At 48.0% G+C, this 21442-nt stretch overlaps 2 protein-coding genes across 3 annotated transcripts in view; one reads left to right on the top strand and one right to left on the bottom strand.

Annotated features, from left to right (window-relative positions):
- The window catches only part of LOC114603088 (synaptosomal-associated protein 25-like), a 31372-nt gene extending 19541 nt beyond the window's left edge, over positions 1-11831 (top strand). Inside the window, exons 2-8 of the mRNA XM_028741826.2 lie at positions 1835-1971; positions 3521-3562; positions 4373-4421; positions 5966-6083; positions 6199-6318; positions 7261-7405; positions 9458-11831. Of these exons, the coding sequence (XP_028597659.1) occupies positions 1900-1971; positions 3521-3562; positions 4373-4421; positions 5966-6083; positions 6199-6318; positions 7261-7405; positions 9458-9526 (615 nt within the window). The 5' untranslated portion in view covers positions 1835-1899 and the 3' untranslated portion in view covers positions 9527-11831. The remainder of the gene's footprint in view (positions 1-1834; positions 1972-3520; positions 3563-4372; positions 4422-5965; positions 6084-6198; positions 6319-7260; positions 7406-9457) is intronic.
- Positions 11545-21043, bottom strand: COX7A1 (cytochrome c oxidase subunit 7A1). Of its 2 annotated transcripts, none has more exons than XM_028741828.2 (4): positions 20885-21042; positions 14975-15064; positions 13840-13924; positions 11545-11830 (listed from the first exon to the last, which is right to left on the bottom strand). In XM_028741828.2, the coding sequence occupies exons 1-4, from the start codon at positions 20897-20899 to the stop codon at positions 11772-11774; spliced, it is 249 nt and encodes an 82-aa protein (XP_028597661.2). In that variant the 5' UTR covers positions 20900-21042; the 3' UTR covers positions 11545-11771. The 2 variants fall into 2 exon arrangements, with proteins under 2 accessions (XP_028597661.2, XP_077788539.1); XM_077932413.1 differs by lacking the exon at positions 11545-11830 and adding an exon at positions 13186-13391 and having other exon boundaries at positions 20885-21043.
- Between the last annotated feature and the right edge of the window lie 399 nt (positions 21044-21442).

The raw sequence follows: 21442 nt of genomic DNA, 5'->3' as shown, positions 1-21442 counted from the left end.
CCATTAGGTCCAGTCATGACCAACTGTGGGGTTGCGTGCTCATCTCGCTTTACAGGCCAAGGGAGCCAGCGTTTGTCTGCTCTGCAGACAATTTTTCTGGGTCATGTCGCCAGCATGACTACGCCGCTTCTGGCGAACCAGAGCAGTGCATGGAAACGCCGTTTACCTTCCCGCCGGAGTGGTACCTATTTATCTACTTGCACTTTGACGTGCTTTCGAACTGCTAGGTTGGCAGGAGCAGGGACCGAGCAATGGGAGCTCACCCCGTCACGGGGATTCGAACCGCCGACCTTCTGATCGGCAAGTCCTAGGCTCTGTGGTTTAACCCACAGCGCCACAGTGACAATAAAGTATTTCTATTTCTATTCTATTCTATGTTGGTTGGATTAGTCGCCCCAAGGTACAGACTCCCTTGGCAAGTGCTGGCCTCTCCTTCCTTGAAGGTTTTTAAGCAGAGGTTAGACAGCCATCTGTCATGGATGCTTTAACTGAGATTCCTGCATTTCAGGGGGTTGGGCTAGATGACCTTTGGGTCCCTTCCAACTCTAAGATTCTATGAAGGGTCTGCTTCTTCAGATTCCTGAAGGTGGCTAGGGATAGTGGTGAAGATGAATGCATTTGCAGACTGAGGTGGATATGGGGAGAACTCAGCTTAACGCAGGCTTCCTCAAAATCAGCCCTCCAGATGTTTTGAGACTACCATCATCCCTGACCACTGGTCCTGCTAGCTAGGGATCATGGGAGTTGTAGTCCCAAAACCTCTGGAGGGCCGAGGTAGAGGAAGACTGGTTTAATGTCAGGAAAAGAGAGAACCTGGAATCGACAGGCTCACCAGTCCCCAGCAGAGCCTTCTGGGACTCTGCTGTTTGATCACTCGGAGTCATGCCCCAGAGGATTGTGGGTTAGCCCCAGAATGCTTTGCTATTTGGAAAGGATTGTGGGGGTTCCTTCCGGCTTGTGGGGTGACCACTATGTGAAACGATACATGACTGGGCACCTGTGATCTCTCAAACCGGGTGTTTCCTTCTCTTTGAAGAGGAAAGGAAGTCAGATTAGCCTCAACCAGAACCAGGGCCTTTTCAACACTGGCCCCAGTCTGGTGGAACGCTCTTTCACAAGAGACCAGGGCCCTGCGGGATCCAATTTCTTTCTGCAGGGTCTGTAAGACAGAGCTGTTCCGCCTGGCCTTTGGTTTGGACTCAGTAGGACCCTATGTTTCCCTCCCTTTATGTGATCTATAAAGGTAAAGGGACCCCTGACCATTAGGTCCAGTCGTGACCGACTCTGGGGTTGCGGTGCTCATCTCGCTTTATTGGCCGAGGGAGCCGGTGTACAGCTTCCGGGTCATGTGGCCAGCATGACAAAGCCGCTTCTGGCGAACCAGCACACGGAAACGCTGTTTACCTTCCCGCCAGAGCGGTACCTATTTATCTACTTGCACTTTGACATGCTTTCGAACTGCTAGGTGGGCAGGAGCAGGGACCGAGCAACGGGAGCTCACCCCATTGCGGGGATTTGAACTGCCAACCTTCTGATCGGCAAGTCCTAGACTCTGTGGTTTAACCCAGAGCGCCACCCGTGTCCCTTATGTGATCTATGGGCCACTATTAAAATGAGGCTGCATTTTAAATTGCATTTTAACCTGTATTTTAAATTGGGGTTGTTGCTTTTTCTCCCCCCCCCCCCATTATGTTTTTACTGTAATTTTTACTAGTGTTAGCCACCCTGAGCCTGGCTCTGGCCAGGGAGGGTGGGGTGTAAATAAAATTTATTATTATTATTATTATTATTATTATTATTATTATTATTATTATTATTCTGTCTTTTTCTGTAGGAGACCGTGGATTTATCCATACAAGGAAAAACGTCCCCCTTGGTTCTTTCCCAAAAGATCCCAAGATGGCGGCCAACGGTGTGGTGGGTTCGGAGTCGGAAGACCTTGAACAGCGCATCCACCAGGTCAACAATGAGGTCGGGAAAATTCTTTTTTTTTTTTGCCTCTACCAGCCAGATCCCCCTTTTCCTTAAAAAAGTGCTGCTGGTATTTCCCAGAGGGGTGGGGAGAAAGGAACTTGGGAAGGCAACCCCCCTCCTATGAGCTGATTTCAACCCAGAACCAGATTATTCCCAGTCTCGCCTGGGTCGATTCTACACTATTTCTCCTGCCAGGAAACGATACCCTTTGTGCACTGACGATTTGCGGCGAATCCAGCTGGCGCTGCTGCCAGCCTGTTGCCTTCTAATATCTTCCGCCTTGTCCTCCCACATCCTTTCTGATCTGTGGCGATCTGACCTCACAACCACCCCAGCACATAAAACGCAGTTGCCGCGCTCAGCTGCTCTGTGTGGACTATAATAAACACACAAGACGTAACCGGCTGTACATTTGAAAAAATAAAATATACCGTATTTTTCGCTCTATAAGATGCACCAGACCACAAGACGCACCTAGTTTTGGGAGAAGGAAAACAAGAAAAACAAATATTCTGAATCTCAGAAGCCAGAACAGCAAGAGGGATCGCTGCGTAGTGAAAGCAGTGATCCCTCCTGCTGTTCTGGCTTCTGGGATAGCTGCGCAGCCTGCATTCGCTCCATTAAGACGCACACACATTTCCCCTTACTTTTTAGGAGGGAAAAAGTGAGTCTTATGGAGTGAAAAATACGGTACTATTTATAGTATTGTAGATTTCAACAGAAGTAGCTCATAAAGTTCAATGAAAAAGGTAGAAGACCCAGTGGATCAGTTCATTCTCTAATCAGTTTATGCATAAGATCTGTGTGGACTTGCAAAGGACTGTTAAGACTTGGCGGGGCTATTGCACCTTTAGTTAGTAGCTTCCTCTTCTGGAAGAAATGGCCTCCTCCAGTCTTAAATTGCTCCCAGTTTACTTTATCAGAAGCATGACTGTGTCCCAGTTTACAGTCTGGAGAACCTTCTGCCCCCCCCTCACCCCACAACCCCAGCTTGGCATTCCTGCCCAAACATGCCAGAGATATAATTACAAGGAAGTTGGCTTTGTTCTGAAGAACAATTCTCGTTCTTGCAAAACGGCTACAAGAATACTTATGCAAATGAGACAGATTCGAACTATGGAACTAATTTGCTTGAGCGTGCGTTGCACTGCCAAATGATGTTTTGTTTCGTCCCAGGGTGGGTGGGTGTTGGTGGCAAGAAAGGATGTGCAGTTTTATTGGGGTTACTCAGTGAATAATCCAGTAAAAAGTCTGGCTGGCTTGAGACAGGCTTGAGAAAGTAATTTCTTCACAGAGTGCATAATTAACTTATAGAACTTACAGCCTCCATTAGGGGTTGTGTTGGCTTCTGACTGAGGCGGCTTTTAAAAGGACAAAAGCAGTTTTTGCTAACCTGGTGCCCTCGAGAGGCGCTGCGCTACAACTCCCATCAGCACCACCTTCAGAGCTTCCCAGAGCTGTGATTCCTGTCTTGCAACGTGAGGGATGCTATGAATCTATAAATCAATAATATTTAATTTCCTGCTCTTTTTTATCTTCACTTAAGGCTTTGGAGAGCACCAGGAGGATGTTGCAGCTGGTAGATGAGGTAAGAAACAGCCCCTCTTCACAGGGAACTCAACAGCTCTCCGCACCCTTATGCAACTACAAATCCCAGGATTCTTTGGGGGAAGCTTCCCACGAGGGAAGGCACAGCCATAACAGCAAGAACCTTTATGGAACTAACAGAACTGGACGACAGGGAGAAAGCAACTGCTTATATACGTTTCTGAAGGCCTGGGCCACTCCCACTCCCAACGTGATTGGCTGTCTAAACTCCCAAGCTGCGAATCGTGACTCAGAGTTTAAAGGCCGATGGCAGAGGCTTTCTGTGATTGGATATCATGTATCAAATCAGAACACAGGAGCTCAGAATCCTTAGTCCAGACTCCAGCTCAGGCAAACACAGACCACTGAATACATAAGCGAAGCCTGGACTGTTTAAATAGGTCCCATAGCGCTTTAAATGTATTTTTAATCTGCTGTTGGAAGCCGTCCAGAGTGGCTGGGGAAACCCAGCCAGATGGGTGTGGTATAAGTAATAAATTATTATTATTATTATTATTATTATTATTATTATTATTAAATGTGTGTTGCGAAAGTGACCTGAGGATGATGGGATGACGTTCTTTAGCAACCTGTCCATTCTGCTTTGCAAGCCTTTTTCAGAGAGTTCTCAAGTTGTGGCTGTTTTTCCTTTTGGACGCATGCATGAGGACTAGAAACCTGGTGTGAATGTGCCCATCGTTACTTTCGGTTCCTTGTTCTCACGTGAGCAATATCGGGCCCCAGAAATCTTGCAGAATCCCGGAGATGTTTAACGTTCTTCTCTTCTCTCCCCTCCTCTCCTTCCCAACAGAGCAAAGATGCCGGAATTCGAACTTTGGTCATGCTGGATGACCAGGGAGGTAAGGCCTCTGGCTTCACGGCAGATCGCTTGCAGACCACGGAGGTGTTAGCTGTGTTCTGGTTCTGCGTTTGCAGTTGCTATAATTAAAACCCTCTGTGGGTTGGCTGACCAGTCTTAAAAACCCCTGGGAGTGGCTTAAATGCACACAAGCAGCAGAATAAGGTGCCAGAATGAACAGGTACCACTTCAGAAAGTGGGAGGGAAATACTCTTTTTGAGTGCAGCTCCACGGGACTGAAAATACCGTATTTTTCGCCCCATAAGATGTACCTGACCATAAGACGCACCTAGTTTTTAGAGGGGGAAAGCCCCGTTTTTTTGAGGATCAGCTCAAAGTTGTGCGGCTTCTTTTGCAAAGGGGGAAAATCCTGTTTTTATGGGGTTCAACTCACAGTTCTGCAGCTTCTTTAGGAAAGGAAGGGAACCATTTCTACAGTTTCCAGACAGATAATCTAATCAGCCAGTCACTTGCAGAACATTCAACAATGGAGGCCTGGGCGAGGGGGCAGGGCCAGAAAGGGAGCCAGCGATTGACCACACATTCGCTCCATAAGACGCGCAGACCTTTCCCCTGACTTTTTAGGAGGAAAAAAGTGCGTCTTATGGAGTGAAAAGTGTGGTAATTCTTGCAAGCAGAAAACATGCACCTTGAGGAGAAATGCTAGTTTGCTTTCGGTCACTGAGGACCGGTTGGGTAGAAGGCAGGGAGCCCAGCAGTAGGGGGCGCCAGAGTCAACAACAGGCAGAGGCAGCTAATTCTAGTTCTCTCTATCCCCATCCTCCTTCTACAAGAGGCAGCACTCAGATTGAGGAGCAGGAGGAATCTGAATGACAGGGCCACCCCCTAGTGGTAGTAAGTAAGAAGGCAAGCAGCTGAGGGGCTAGCTGAGGGCAGGCTTAGGTTGGCAGGCTGCCCTCCTTTATTTAATTCCTTCATTTCTCACACTCACACCCCAGCTTTCCCCCAAGGAGATCAAGTTGGTGCATGTGGTTCTCTCCATCCTTGTTCAATTCCCACAACAACCCTGTGAGGTAGGACCGGCTCAAGGTCGCCACTGGTGGGGAATTCGAACCCTGGTCTCTCCAGGTCTCGGTCTGGCACGCTAGGACCTGAAACAGGGTTGCCATATTTCAGGAAGTAAAAATCCGGACAGTCGCTGAGCCCCAAAGTTGTCGGCACAGTAGCTTGCTCACACGCCCCGAGCCGCTTGCGCACTTTTAAAAAAACAAACAGAAACCCAGAGTTTTGTTTGGAAATGAAAAAATCCGCCCGGATGGCAAGGTTGCCCCGCAAAAGAGGACGTGTCCGGGATTTCCCAGGTGTATGGCAACCCTAACCACTAGGCCTCAGCTCTGTTGCTATTGGAGGGGAGATCTGAAAACCAGCCGACATCCCTCAAGGGAGCACGAGAAACTGGCCGCTCCTCTCCACAATCTCGCAATACCTGTGAGACTCATCCTGCGTGTTCGGAGAAGGCCGTGCATAATGTTTTTAGGTTCCTGAGTGTCTCCGCTGTCTCCCCTTCCCTTTCCCCTTCCTCAGAGCAGCTGGACCGGATTGAGGACGGCTTAGACCAGATCATCCAAGACATGAAGGAGGCCGAGAAGAACCTCACGGACATGGCCAAATGTTGCGGCCTCTTCGTCTGCCCCTGCGCAAAGTAAGTCCCCTGGCCGTGCAAGCGCCAGGGACGCCTCTCTCTCCTTGTTTTGGATCAGAGCAAAGTATGTTACAGGTTGAACTCCTGCCTGAACATCTTTTCTTTTGAAACGTAGGTTAAAGAACATAAAAGACTTGGAGGCCACCAAGGCCAGCAACGGCCAGGTGGTCTCTCGACAACCCTGTGTGGTGGCCGATGGAAACCAGATGGTCATGAGTGGGCCCTTCATACAGAGGTAAGGAGTGGGGAGATCTTCTCTTCCAAGGCCACCTCGCACAACCAGGAGATCTCTGCAGCCTCCAGGAGATTTTCTCCTGCAAGCGCCAAAGGTGTCAGAAGCCACCTCAGTCAAAAGCAGGGCCTTTTCTGTGGCTGCCCCATTCTGTGAAATAGCATTCCGCTTGAGATAGGCAGCCGCTCTCTGCCCTTTCCGGAAACGGTCAAAAGGCGTTTTTCTTCCAGCTGGATAAATGGGTTGATATGACAAGCGTCCCACTTCTTAGGGTTTTAGTCCTGTTTTGTGCTTTTAATTCTCTTATGCCTAAAGGCAAGTAATAAATCCACGGTAGTAGTAATAATATGGTGATTAGCCAAGATTTAATCAGGTGATTTAAATATTTAATCGGACAATTTCAATGTATGAGTTCCTTCATCCTTTTGTATTTTAACATTTTTAGCCTGTAGATTATAATTCTTGGTAAATGTGGAGCTGTGTCTTGGTTGATGCTTTTAAAAGAAGTATTATTGATAAGCTTCCGAAATCTTTGTGTCTCTTTACTTTGAGAGGCTTTGAGTACTTTAATTAGTAGCTCATTCCTCTGAGCCCTAACGTAACTGGACTTTTAAAATAACTTTGTATAATTACTTCCTAGCTGGAAACAAAGAGAAATTAGGAGCTTGGGTCTTGCAAAGTATTCTTAGCGTATCCATTTTTATTCTGTGGTTGATATGACCATGATGGTTACAACAAGACAAAACAAAGCCCTAATAATAACAAGAAAATGGCCATCGTCATCATCCACCTTCCACAGCTCAATCACGCCTTTTATTTTCCTGGATTGAAAACTTAGTTGTTGAACTTTTTCTTGGCCACTGCAAGGAAAGGATGACGGAGTACGAGGAGCCTCTGGCCTGATCCAGCACCCAGGCTCTTACCTTCTTTGTGCCTTTTGCTCAGGATAACGAAAGACGACGTGGAAGAAGAGATGGAACAGAACCTGACGCAGGTGGACAGCATGCTGAGCAACCTTCGCAGCATGGCGGTGGACATGAGCAACGAAATCGACGTCCAGACCAAGCAGGTGGACAGCATTAAGGAAAAGGTGAGCGATGCTCCCCCCCCCACCTCACAGGATGGGCCAGGGCAGAGAACATACGCAGTAGCACATAACGTGATTTTTTAAAAATAAAAAGTTGAAAATTCCAAATTCTACACCCAAATGCACAACTGGAAGACACCATGTTAGGGAGGGTTTGTATATGCACATATTTTGAGTGCGCCACTCTGTGGGAATGTTGTGGATGTAGGAGAGGATATATTGATTAAGTGTATCTGAAGTATACCTGAAGGAGCGTCTCCTCCCCCATCGCTCTACACGGATGCTGAGGTCCAGCTCCGAGGGCCTTCTGGCAGTTCCCTCGCAGCAAGAAGTAAGGTTACAGGGAACCAGGCAGAGGGCCTTCTTGGTGGTGGCACCCGCCCTGTGGAACGCCCTCCCACCAGATGTCAAAGAGAAGAACAACTACCAGACTTTTAGAAGACATCTGAAGGCAGCCCTGTTCAGGGAAGCTTTTAATGTTTGATGTATTACGGTATTTTAATATTTTGTTGGAAGCCGCCCAGATGGGCGGGGTATAAATAATAAATTATTATTATTATTATTATTATTATTATTATTATTATTATTATTATTATTATTTCATTATTATTATTATTTCATCATCATTATTATTATCATTATTATTATTATTATTATTGTTATTATCCTTCCTCTCTCACGCTTGTGAGTCAGTAGCAGAGTGCATTCCCCAGTATATAGCAGGAAGCTAGTTGGTAGATTCGTCTGAATCTCTTAAGCAATCCAGTCTGGCTTGTCCGGATTGGATTATTCCTGGTAAATTCCCCCTTTGTTCCCTCTTTAAAATAATACAGACACAACAGTCTTCTGTTAAGAATAACAAGAAGTTTACTTACATTCAGTTCACAGTAGGTTCCTTAAAGGCAGGCTTTCGCTTGTAGTTATGGGAAAGGGTTTGAGTTCACCCCATATGGGGACTGAGCCCATGTGCGGCTGGCTGAGAGCCAGCAGACAGCAAAAGACATCAGTATCAGAAGAAAGCAGCAAAAGAGTTAAGGGTCGAGAGAGAGAGATGGCTGCATGACTGGCCCGTTTACAGGGTCTCACAGGGTCACGCCCATCTACCTGGTCACATGCCCATCCACCTGGATGCTCCAGACCAGGTGTGACAGGAAGTCCTCCTGGCTGCAGTAATACCCCCCTGTGTGTGTCCACTCTGGGCAAACAGGGAGTGTTGTCCTTGACTGCTTATGTTACATCCCACTCTGACTATTTCCGGATCCACCAGCAGGAGGATCTGTGACTTTATTTCCTTTGGAAAGATTGTTCTAGTTAACACCTTCATAAGGAATCCTGTGTACCGTTTTGGTTGCCCCAGAATTTTTTAAAAAATGAACAAAGGGGTGATAGAGAGCTTGGAAAGGTTCAGTAAAGGATGAAATGGTCAAGGGGGTTGGGACACTTTGTGGTAGTGTTAGTACAGGTGAGGGAAAACTCTTCACACAACATGTGATTCCCTTAAGGCAGCCTTTAATAATAATAATATATATATAGTAATTTATTATTTGTACCCCACCCATCTGGCTGGGTTTCCCCAGCCACTCTGGGCGGCTTCCACAAAGACCAAAAATACACTAATATGCCATATATTAAAAACTTCCCTGAACAGGGCTGCCTTCAGATGTCTTCTGAATGTCAGGTAGTTGTTCTTCTCTTTGACATCTGGTGGGAGGGCGTTCCACAGGGCGGGCGCCACCACCGAGAAGGCCCTCTGCCTGGTTCCCTGTAGCTTTGCTTCTCGCAATGAGGGAACTGCCAGAAGGCCCTCGGAGCTGGACCTCAGTGTCCGGGCAGAACGATGGGGGTGGAGACGCTCCTTCAGGTACACTGGGCCGAGGCCGTTTAGGGCTTTCAAGGTCAGCACCAACACTTTGAATTGTGCCTGGAGCTCTCCACGTGCTCTGGACTACAACTTCCATCAGGCTCAGCAGCCAGCGTGATGGGAGGTGTAGTTTCAAGCCTGCTGCTTGAAACAGCCTCTGCCTCTGTTTTCTCACTTCCTTCTTTTCTCCGCAGGCCATCGCCAACGTGATTAGCATCAACGCAGCCAACAACCAGACTACCAAGATGCTGAAAAATGCCTGAGCCGCCCCGCCCACCGCCTTTTATCCTCCCCACCCCACCCCTAAAAGAAACGGCTTCATCCACCTGAATTTGGATTGGTTTCAAATCAAGGCAGTTCCAAATCACGTTCCCCATTTTGAGACGCCTCCACTTCCTGAGTAAGCTTGCATGCGAGTAACTAGAAAAGGATGCTGGAAAGACGAGAGCAGAGTGGATTGTAGGGAAATAGCGCCTTTGTACACACGAGGGACACGATCCTCCTGGATTCATGTGCAGAAGTGTTACACCTGTTTGCACAAGAGACTGTTTTCTGTACATACCCAGGGACACTGAGCAAGACCACTTATTGGAAGGCTATGGCTGCTGTCCTATTTGAAAGTAAGTCCTTTTGATCAATGTGGGAGTTGCTTCCTGCTAAACTTTCTCTCACGCACACACGCGCACACATACACACACGATTGGGCTGCTCCCGTGCAACATTTTCCAATAAGCAAGGATCGGCTCTCACTGGGTAAAAGAAGTGGTTCTCCATAGATGGGATGCAAACGTCCAGCCTGTTTAGTTTGGAGAGTCGTAACTTGAGAACAACACATCGCAAGGTTTAGGTGACAGGTTGGAAGGTGACGACGTAAAACAGAGGCGCAAGATGCCCTGAACAGGCTCAGCGGGTGATCTTGGTGATAGTCTGGAGATGGCACCTCCTTGGTCTTGGCACCCAGGACTGGTCCAGGACAACTCCCACAATAATAAGTACAATTCATTATTTATTATGACAAATTCGGTTGGGGGAAGGGTTGTAGCTTGGTGGTAGAGCATCTGCAAGCACTGACCCCGGGTTCAATGATATGACTTGGCGCAAAGCAGCTCCCTGTGGCACCCCTTGATTCACAACAATGAGGACTAGGATCTTAGTTTATTTTTAGGGGAAGGGCCACAGATCGGGGTAGGCCACCTGCTTTGCATGCAGGAACTCCCAAGTTCTGTTCCCACTGGCAGAATCTCCAGGGAGGGTCGGGAGAAACTCATGTCTGTAGCTACACTGCTGCCAGCCAGTGTAGACTATACTGAGCTAGATGGACCAACCAAGTGACTGGGTTTAAGGCTGCTTTCTTTGTTCCTGCTAACCTCAGAAGCCAGATGTTTCTCTCCGCGTTTGTGCATGCAGACCAAACCAAAACCAAGCTTTAACTGCGGGATGAATGGCTGTGACAATCCCATTGTACGAGACTGTAAACAGAGCATCTTTATTAAATTCTGATTTCGGTTTAAACCAGGCTTCTTCTTCTTTTTTAAAGAGACACGATATAATTGGAGTTAATTAAAAAAAAATCAGTTTTGAGAAGCCCCACCTTTCCTAATTAAATAAAAACCCGTATAGTTTTCATTACACACCCTCCAACCGCACCAGATCTCCACCGACCCCTCTGCCCCCCCTACTCTGAGGTCTCCTGGAAAATGCAGCTCGTATCGACCGATGGTACCTAGCGCTCCTTGTATGTGAAATAAAATTAGACCAAAATGGTGAAGAGGTGATATCTTTCCCCCCCTGTAACTCATTTGCCGTTATTAAAATCCAATAAAAAATATTGGGGGGGGGGGGGGCGGGGAGAAAGAAAGAAAGAAAGAAAGAAAGAAAGAAAGAAAGAAAGAGGACGCTGGTATCTTCTGACGTTCTTCCCTTGAGACCTTGCAGAGCTGCTGCCGGCCAGAGTCAAGCAACACCAGTACATCAAAAAGTGGATGTACATTTCCAAAATATAAGCATCAGTCAAATTGGTGCCATCTAGCTGTTTTGGACTACATATTGGCTGGGGGCTGATGGGAGATGTAGTCAAAAACCGCTGGACGGCACCCTCTTGCCGCAAGGCCTGTTGTGGACAAAAAAGCCTCGAGGCAGCCTCTTAGGCTTATACAGGCATGTGTGTGAATTTTGATATTCTAGTTTTGTTAACCGCCTTTAAAATTTGTGGCGTAAGTGGGACGTCTGTCTGCTTTTAAAAATGGAGGTTGTTGGTTTTTTTTTTAAAAAGGGGCAAATCTTTCTTTCAATTTATTTTATTCATTCACTTGTTTATGTCTCCGAACAACTTCATTTGTTCGTTGCCATCCTGAAGAAAAGTTCCTAAGAATTGACAGGTTTGGTAATTCTTCCGCCCCAGAAAACAAGGCGACCGTCCTTCTCTCTCTCACTCTGAGGGATGGAACAGGTATTGGTGGTTGGCGGGGGGGCTTCCAAGTCTCCCCCCCCCCCCTTAAAGCTTTATTCTCATTTGTTCTTCTTCGGCGAAGCAGCTTGGAACAGGACAAAGAGTGTGAGGCCGACACCTGAGGGGGGAAAATAGCTCCATGTCACTTATCAAAAAATTTGGCAAGGCTCGAAGCATTGTTGGTTTCACGCCAGCCCTTATTCCTGAAATTGCCATCCTTCGTTCCCCTTTATTTACGACATTTGCATACTCCCCGATAACATAAGATCTCTGATATTCCGGTAAATATTAAAGCAACAATGATAAATCCAGGAAAATATCACTGGGTAGTCATTTCACATTGTATGAAAAAAATGGGAAACAGAAGTTGGTTAAGGGACAGTCAATGGCTGCTCTTTAGCTATGCTGAACAGGAAGAAATAAAACACAATGGAACTGAAAGAAGGAAGCTATTAATTAATGTTGTAGGGGGGTAAGCTGCTGAAGGGATTGACGTGAGAAGAAACATTATATATTACTGCACAGAGGCGGTGGGGAAGGAGCTACTGGGTGATGCAATGTCCAGTTTAATACCAGTTCCTGCTAACAGCCAAACAGGTTTTAGCATGGAAGCAACCCTCCAGAAACTGCTTGCTTTGCAAGGAAACTTATTCCATGGGTAGGCAAACTAAGGCCCTGGGGCCGGATCCGGCCCAATCGCCTTCTAAATCCGGCCTGCGGACGGTCCGGGAATCAGCGTGTTTTGACATGAGTAGAATGTGTCCTATTATTTAAAATGCATCTCTGGGTTATTTGTGGGGCATAGGAATTAATTCATTCTCCCCCCCCCCAAATATAGTCCGCCCCCCTGCTGAAACCGGTCCCCTGCTGAAAAAGTTTGCTGACCCCTGCAGTTGGGTTTTGCTCGGATAATAAGGCTTTCTCTGATCAAGTTAGAACTGGGAATTGCTTGGCCTGGTTTTTGTTTTTAAAGGTTTGTTTTCTGAACTCTGTAAGAGCCAGCTGAAGGGTGTTTAAACGAGGTTTAAGGTGACACAATCTGTAACATGGACCAGATTTTTGGGGTGCATGTGTGAAAACGATGGCTGTGGAAAGGGATGTTCCACTGCGTAACTGAAGGTCATTGCTGCTTGTTGCAGCTCTGGGTACCAAACACCGTATTTTTCGCTCTATAAGACGCACCAGACCATAAGACGCACCTAGTTTTTGGAGGAGGAAGGCTTCTGGGATAGCTGCGCAACCTGCATTCGCTCCGTAAGAAGCACACACATTCCCCCTTACTTTTTAGGAGGGAAAAAGTGAGTCTTATAGAGCAAAAAATACGGTATAATGTCTAAGTCTATGGAGATGTCATTTTGAAATGTAACCCGAAGGTGACTTCTGGATTCTAACCTGGGTGGGGTGGGATGGTGGCGGCAGCATGGAAATCAGAAACTTGTGCATTGCATTCCTTCCCAATGTATCCCTCCGAATAAAGTCAACCAAGGGTTATCCAAACCAGTGTCTCTGTTTGTCTGTGAGCCTGTAGCTCCGTTCGTCCAAGAGGAAGGGGCAATAAGTTGCTGGCCCCCAAACCCACCAAGGAACGGGACAGAATGGCCGCAAAAAGATTCGGAAGATTTCTCTCACCGTTATCATTCTCAGGCCAAAGAAAGACACAATCTGCTCCCTGAGCTTGGCTGCAGTTTGAAAAGGAAATATTTATGGACAGGGGAAAAAAACACAACACAAGCCCATCTGCTCTCACTTTGTTTTGTTTCGTTTCTCCGTTTTGTCTCGCCGCAACGAGAAGCAAGAAGGCTTCTATTTTTGACAGCAAGAGTGAAAGAGAGAATTTGGTTCATTGTGGTGTTTCATCTGTGTTCTGCATTTGCTATACATACTGAACTTCAGGTCATTTCGTAGGCCACAGATCCCAAATTCCAAGCACAAACGATCTGTTTCCACGCAAGCGAGGGGAAAGATTTCTTTTTTTAAAAAAAACAACCCAACACAGATTTCTTTTTCTAAATAACCCAACACAACCCATTATAACAGTAACTATATTTTTAGTTAAATAAATAAATTAAAGGAGGAGAGCACCTCTGAACAATCTGGAAATGAATGAAGAGCGGAGATATCACTTACCAAAGACACTGAGGATCATGGTTCCACGGTACATCATGGCGTCGATGGTGCCTCCTTTGAGATGCACAGGCAGCCCGTTGTCCTCCTGCGGAGAGGCAAGGAGTTAGCCCCATTTCACTGGAGGGGACCCCAAAGGTCATCTAGTCACCTGCCCTCCCCCCAGCCCACTTCAATATGTGTGCATCATGCTCAGTGGGCGCACTGGGCGCTGCTCGCTCTGGATGAGCAACTTCAAGGCAACCCTCTTTGAACTTTGCATTCCTGGGGGTTGGGCTGCATGACCCCTGGGATCCCCTCCAACAACACAACAGGTGCCGGATTTACGTATAGGCTAAACAAGCTCTAGCCTAGGGCCCCACTCTCTTGGGGGCCCCCCAAAAAAAATTAAAGGGGGAAAAGAACTGGATGTACATTTCTAAAATATAAGATAAAAAACAAATGAAATAAAACCTACATACAGCAACCGTGTTTTGTGTTGTGTCGGCTCCTGTGGTGTAAGTCATGCGCCCCGTCTACTAGCCTGCTCCCTAAAATATCCTTGCTTTGCTCCTTTCTATCTATAGGGTGCCTACATTCTGCATGGACTGGTTGCACGGCAAATGGTTTTAGATACCTATGAGGTCCATAAATTACCATATAGCAGGGGTGGCCAACTCCCAAGAGACTGCGACCTACTCACAGAATTAAAAACTGGCAGTGATCTACCCACTTTTGGGGGGTTCTGATCAAAGTTGTTGAGCTTTTATTAGAAAGGAAAACCCTGTTTTTTGGGATTCCGGTCTTTTTTTAGGGAAGAGGGAAGCCCTGTTTTGAGGGGTGCAGGGCATAGTGGTTGAGCTACTTGGGGGGGGGGGGGGAAGCCAGTGATCTACCACAGACGTTCAGTGATCTACCAGTAGATCTTGATCTACCCGTTGGACGTGCCTGCCATATAGCATATCAAGCTAAGGGACCCCTGACCATTAGAGAGAGAACCATCCTTTGAAAAGTAGGACACCTGTGAGCAGCCTAGACCCTTCTTCTTCCCCCCTCCCTCTTCTCTCTCTTTCCCCCTCCCTCCCTCCTGCCATGTCTGGTTGAGCAAAGCTGTTGCTACCATAAACAGCTGCTTTCTGGACACAGCCAAATCCCTCACCTGGAAGAGCTTCTGGTATTCTGGGACCTTGTTTTTCAATGTCCGAGGGGCGGAGGTGGAGAGGAACCGGAGAGAACTGATACGGGAAGCCTAGCGAAGAGAGGAAACGAGGAACAAAAAAAGCAGAATGGCATTAGGAAGTCCCAAGGAGCCATGGATAACCCTTTCCTGCACAAATTTGTCTGACGGTCGCCTCCAGGCTTGACTACTGTAACTCACTCTACGTGGGGCTGCCCTTGAAGCTGACCCAGAAACTCCAGCGGGTGCAGAATGCCGCAGCGAGACTCCTTACGGGGTCTCTGCCATGGGAGCATATTCATCCAGTGCTTTACCAGTTGCACTGGCTCCCGGTGGAGTACAGGGTCAGATTTAAGGTGCTGCTTTTGACCTTTCAAGCCCTTCACGGCCTAGGACCCTCGTACCTTCGGGACCTTCTCTCCTGGTCTGCCCCATGGAGGACCTTAAGGTCCATAAATAGCAACACCCTAGTAGTCCCGGGCCCTAAGGAAGTCAGATTAGCCTCAACCAGAGCCTTTTCAGTACTGGCCCCAACTTGGTGGAACTCTCTGTCTCATGAGACCAGGACCCTGCGGGATCTGATTTCTTTCCACAGGGCCTGCAAGACAGAGTTGTTCCGCCTGGCCTTTGGCTTGGAATCAACTTGATCCCCTCCCCCTCCCCCTCTTTCCTTTTTCCTTTCTCCCTCTGTGATGGAACTCCTATTTGGGGACTTCCCTGGTTTTTTCTACCAGTCTGGCCTTGGTGAAGATTTGACGTTTTTATCCCCAAAAAGTTTTTGATTTGAGTTTCTACTGAAATGAGGCTCCATCTTAATGTTGCATTTTAATCTTGTTTTTAAGTTGTATTTTAATCAATTGTATTGCTGTCTGGTGTTAGCCACCCTGAGCCCGGTCTTGGCTGGGGAGGGCAGGGTATAAATAAAATTTATGATGATGATGATGATGACCTGCTTTAAATTGGTGGCCAGGCCTGCCTCCTGGAGAAGCCCTGAGCCTGGGATTGTGCAAAGCTGATGTTCTCCAATTTACCCAGAGTTGTCACTCCGTAGTGGGCACAGCGGATGTATGGATAATTGCAGCCCACCTCATAGGGTTGTTGTGAAGGCGAACCAGCTTAATGCTTGCAAAGGTTTGCCATTAAATCTCTTAAGTTCGCTGCATGTAAATTCTAGTTCACTGTAAGCTCAGGTACACAGATTGTATTCCGCCAGCTGCGGTTACAGCTGTCGTTGGAACTTCTGCTTTTTCCGGAAGCTGAGATGTAAAAGCACTCTGGGCTTTGTCCCTGGGGGCCCTAAAAGCACAAGTGAAACCTGGGTCCAGTGACATGCAGAACAGTCGCCACCTTCCCCACCCCACTCCAGACCAGCCGGGTGCCCTCCAGATGTTTTTGACTACAAAACCCACCAGCCATGAACATAAGAGAATAAGGAGAGCCTGCTGGATGCAGCAAGTGGCCCATCTAGTCCAGCATCTTCCCACAGTAGCCAACAAGACGCCTGTGGGGAACCAGGATCCGAGCACAAGAGCTGCCGGATGTGAAACACAAGAGCAATCAAGTACAACCTTCCCAGAGGGAACATGTTTGCACATGGGGAGGAATGTTTGTCCAGCCAGCATGTAAACTTCCTGTTTCCTTCAGAGCTGGGACAGACTTCCTCTGCATGGGACTAGGGTTGGGCGTGGCCTCACCTGTGCAGGTAAAGCACAGGGCAGGGCAGTCATCTCTCTCTCTTTGACTACATGCGTCAAAGAAGCAACATCTGCTTAGCCAAAGATGCTCTCTTGGCCTCCAGCCCAGAGAGTACAGAGTGACTGTCTCCTTATGAGATAGTTTCCAGGTATATGTTACTTTTCTAAGCTAAGTCTGCCTTCTGGGATCCGATTGTGAACAGAATGGTGTGTGAGTAAACCTTTTAATACTTTTATAGAAGACTGTGCCGTGTCTTATCTTTTATGAGGGAATAAAGGGGAAATACCAGAACAGTTATTATAGAGGCTTTAGCGAGCCTGAGCAAACGCATCCGCTGCGAGTTTAAAAAGGGGAATGTTACTCTGCTAAATTGTGGAACTTGTTAACACAAGTTGGAAAAGGATATAATCAAACAATATATCCTCTCCTGCATCCCTGAGCATTCCCACAAGAGCGACTCTCCCCTCCTGTGGTTTCCAGGAACAGAGATTCAGAAGAGTTTCTGCTTCCAACTGGGGAGGGCAGAGCAGAGCTGGCACCCACCCTTAGCCCTCTCTTCCTCCGTGAATTTCCCCCGTCCTCTTTTAAAGCCATCCAAGTTGGTTTGCATCGTTGCGGCCCTGTGGCAGGGAGTTCCACAGTTTAACCATGTGCAGTGTGAAGAAGGACTTGTGATGGCCTGGGACTCGGAACCAGAGGAGACTCAGTCTGCACTGGATCCTTTGCCTCAGGCATCATTGGAACCAGGTCTGGGGCCTGATCCTGAAGAGTCCTAGTCTGCACAGGTTCCCTTGCAACAAACACCAGCTGGGCCGAGTCAGGGGCTCCAGATGCGGGGATGACCTTGTTGCCTCCAGCTGAGCCATCACTCACAGCTGCTCCACTACCGGTTGGGTCAGGGGAGGCTGTGGCGGCCTCTGGTATGCAGGATGAGACCCTCCCTGCCCGCAGACTGTCTCGCCAGAGTGGTGCATGCTCTGGTTATCTCCCGCTTGGACTACTGCAATGTGCTCTACGTGGGGCTTCCTTTGAAGGTGACCCAGAAACTGCAACTAATCCAGAATGCGGCAGCTAGACTGGTGACTGGGAGCGGCCACCAAGACCACCTAACACCGGTCTTGAAAGACCTACATTGGCTCCCAGTACATTTCAGAGCACAATTCAAAGTGTTGGTGATGACCTTGAAAGCCCTAAACGGCCTCTAAGGCCAAGGATACCTGAAGGAGCGTCTCCACCCCCATCGTTCAACCCAGACACCGAGGTCCAGCTCCGAGAGCCTTCTGGTGGTTCCCTCCCTGTGAGAAGTGATGTTACAGGGAACCAGGCAGAGGGCCTTCTCGGTGGTGGCACCCGCCCTGTGGAACGCCCTCCCATCAGATGTCAAAGAGAAAAACAACTACCAGACTTTTAGAGGACATCTGAAGGCAGCCCTGTTTAGGGAAACTTTTAATGTTTGATGGGCTACTGTATTTTAATATTCTGTTGAAAGCCGCCCAGAGTGGCTGGGGAAGCCCAGCCAGATGGGCGGGGTATAATAAATAAATAAATAATATCATTTTGGGCTCGCTTCTCCCCTCTTCCCCCAAAACAAGGCAGTGTGGGGCCTGTGGGCTGTGTGTTGATGTGCTCTTGCAGCCCACTTGGTAGGAAAAGTTGGACCGCCCTGATTTAGACGGTACCCGGTTGGCGAAGGCGGGCCTAGGCTTAAACCTAGGTTTACTCCAGCTCCTCCCAAAACACCAGTTTTTCAAAAGGTAAAGTCTTTCTCCCATGGAAGCAGCAGGTTGGTGGTGGTGGGGCAGATGGAATAAGTAGCTAAGGCTGATCTCTGTTCTGTGTCTGTTTCACAGGCAAAGAGAAATCTTATGAAATGAATGAAATGAATAGCCCTGCCAGGAAGGACTTGAAATAACCCACTCGGCTATGAAGTTCAACTGGGTGACCTTGAGCCAGAAACTGCCTCTCAACCTGACCTGTATCCCAGGGTTCTTGTGGGGATTCATTGAGGAGGAAGAGGTTGATTATAAATGCAATTGATAAATAAATTGATGTAACTAAACTGGTGAGTCACTCTCCTCCGAAAGCTGTTGCGAACTTCCCAGCGACGCAGAACACCATGATATATGGGAGAAGGGAATTAAAAGTGTTTTATGGAAGATTTGATGCCTTTTTCAGAGTATCCAAAGAAATATTATATTATATTTGATGAGCTCACGAGCAGGATTGGAGTTCTGAGCGACAGGAGCAACGAGATTATAATATTGCGGTTTGATGGATTTAATAGACAGAAGTTAGGGTTCAGCCGAAGGAGAGGAACGACAACTCTGTGGAGAACGGGACGGAAAGTCAACAAAAATAGGAGACGAATTTGCATTTTGACTGTAGAGGTTTAAAAACGTCGAAACTTACAAAAAAAAGTTGAAACTTAATAAAATATAATGGGGGGGGGGGGAGAAAAAAAAGATATAGGAGCAGGGAAAGGGTGGAATATAATCATGCCTGTTTTTCACCCCATGCATCTGACCTAGTAGGCTGTATCACACACAGAACTTTCTGCTTCAATATATATATCTTTTTAAGGGGACTCTGCAACAAACTGGCAAGGCTATCCCCCTTGTTATGGAAAAATCTAGGTGCGAGGCTGCTCAGTCCCCCAGAAGGTCGGGCAGAGCCCGTGGGTCCCTGCGGAATAAAGGAAGGAGTGCAGCCACCAACCGGAGCAAATAGCTGTAGACCAAAGTTTATTGTGCAACAGGTTCAAAGAGGAATTTTGAACCCCGAGGATGGGGTGACAAGGACTTTTAAAACTTCCCACCATATCCCAGAATACAGTTCGTACAGCATCATTGCTGCAACACTGACATATCACAAAAGGGGAGGGGTAGACAGGGGTTGGGACGCAGGTGGCGCTGTGGGTTAAACCACAGAGCCTAGGACTTGCTGATAAGAAGGTCGGTGGTTTGAATCCCCGCGACGGGGTGACCTCCTGTTGTTCGGTCTCAGCTCCTGCCAACCTAGCAGTTTGAAAGCACGTCAAAGTGCAAGTAGATAAATAGGTACCACTCCGGCGGGAAGGTAAACGGCGTTTCCGTGTTCTGCTCTGGTTCGCCAGAAGCGGCTTAGTCATGCTGGCCACATGACCCAGAAGCTGTGCGCCGGCTCCCTCGACCAATAAAGCGAGATGAGCGCCGCAACTCCAGAGTCGGCCACGACTGGACCTAATGGTCAGGGGTCGCTTTACCTTTACAGACAGGGGTTACACTAGTTCAGGGGTCTGCAACCCGCGGCTCCGGAGCCGCATGTGGCTCTTTTACACCTTTGCTGCGGCTCCGGGGCGGATACTAGCGAGGGGAGGAGGTGCATTGTGCGCCCTGACACTCCCCACTGTGGCGGGCACTGTACTTGCTGTGACGTCGCATGGGGGTGGTGCGTGCGTTAGTCACGCACCGTCCCGACGTCACCTTCCCGCCCGCTGTCAGATCGCGGCTCCGGAGATATATTTGTTTTAAATGTCGCAATGGTTTTGCGGCTCCCAGTTTGTTTTTTTCTTCGGAAATGGGTCCAAGTGGCTCTTTTTGTCTTAAAGGTTGCAGACCCCTGCACTAGTTTAACCTTGGCAAACATGTCCAGACAAGTCCTTGGTACAAGATGAGCATAAACAGACATGTCAGGGCAAGACCCAGGTATAAGATTAGCCTAGACAAACACCTCTGAAGTCCCACCACTCAAAGTACAATAGAACTTCCTTTGCATGTCTGGACCCCTTGGCAAGTCTGGGGATGGGATTAGGCTTTCCTTGGCCAACAATCAGCTCAGCAATCGTCACTTCTGGGAACTTCCTGGAGTCCTTTTTCAAGGAGAAAATAGCTTTGGAATGGAGGAAACTGGCAAAGGAGTTGATTTTATATTATTTTTTAAAACTAGGTAACTTCCCTGAGCTGTCAAGTCGAAAGGATACATTCAGTCATAATATTTGTAACATTTAACAACTTTAAAGAGGTGCCCCCCACCCGTAATTTCCGTAACACCCTGAAACTGTGTTTCGCCTGCTTGGGCCTCGCCACTGTTTTTCAACACCAGCAAAAGTCCAGTAGCTTATGAGTTAGGAGCAAGGAAGCTATAGGGCACACAAACACCCCAGGGTTAGTGATCTGCTTTTAGCAAGCAGCCGTGCAGAGACAGAGGAGGGGTCTTTACCAGAAGGGATTTCATGCTCTTTACGGTGGTCCTTGCTGCCTCCTTCCTGATCTCTCTCCTTCCCTTCCTTCTCTCTGCCTGTGTCTCTGCTGACCTCCAACTGGGCCTTACAAGGGCATTGCCTCCCTGCCAGGGCGGAGGGGGGGGGCCGCCGTTGTTTTCCTTGACCGCCTGCCAGAAGTAAGGGCAGCTGGCGAGTTCAAACTTCGGACTGGAATGCGGAGGCTGGAGGGACATTTCAGAGGGCCTGCGGTGGAGAAGGGGCAGCAGCTGTCTTTAAATGGGACCGTATTCTGGGATCAGGTTATGATGCACAGCATTGCACGGAGAAAGCAAACAGGAAAAAGTTTCCCTCCTTCTCTCGTAGCCCTAGAGGTTTTGGGCATCCAACGGAGGTGTACGTTGTGAGTTTTGGGACCAGTGCCAGATTTACGTACAGTAAAAGCTAAACAAGTTCTAGCTTAGGGCCACACTCTCTTGGGAAAGGGAGCCCTGACCATTAGGTCCAGTCATGGCTGACTCCGGGGTTGCGGCGCTCATCTCGCTTTACTGGCCGAG

This window comes from Podarcis muralis, chromosome 7 (genome assembly GCF_964188315.1).
Source record: "Podarcis muralis chromosome 7, rPodMur119.hap1.1, whole genome shotgun sequence".
NCBI classification, from domain to species: domain Eukaryota; kingdom Metazoa; phylum Chordata; class Lepidosauria; order Squamata; family Lacertidae; genus Podarcis; species Podarcis muralis.
The sequence above is the reverse complement of the archived record's forward strand: the minus strand, read 5'-3'. Positions and strand labels throughout refer to the sequence as shown.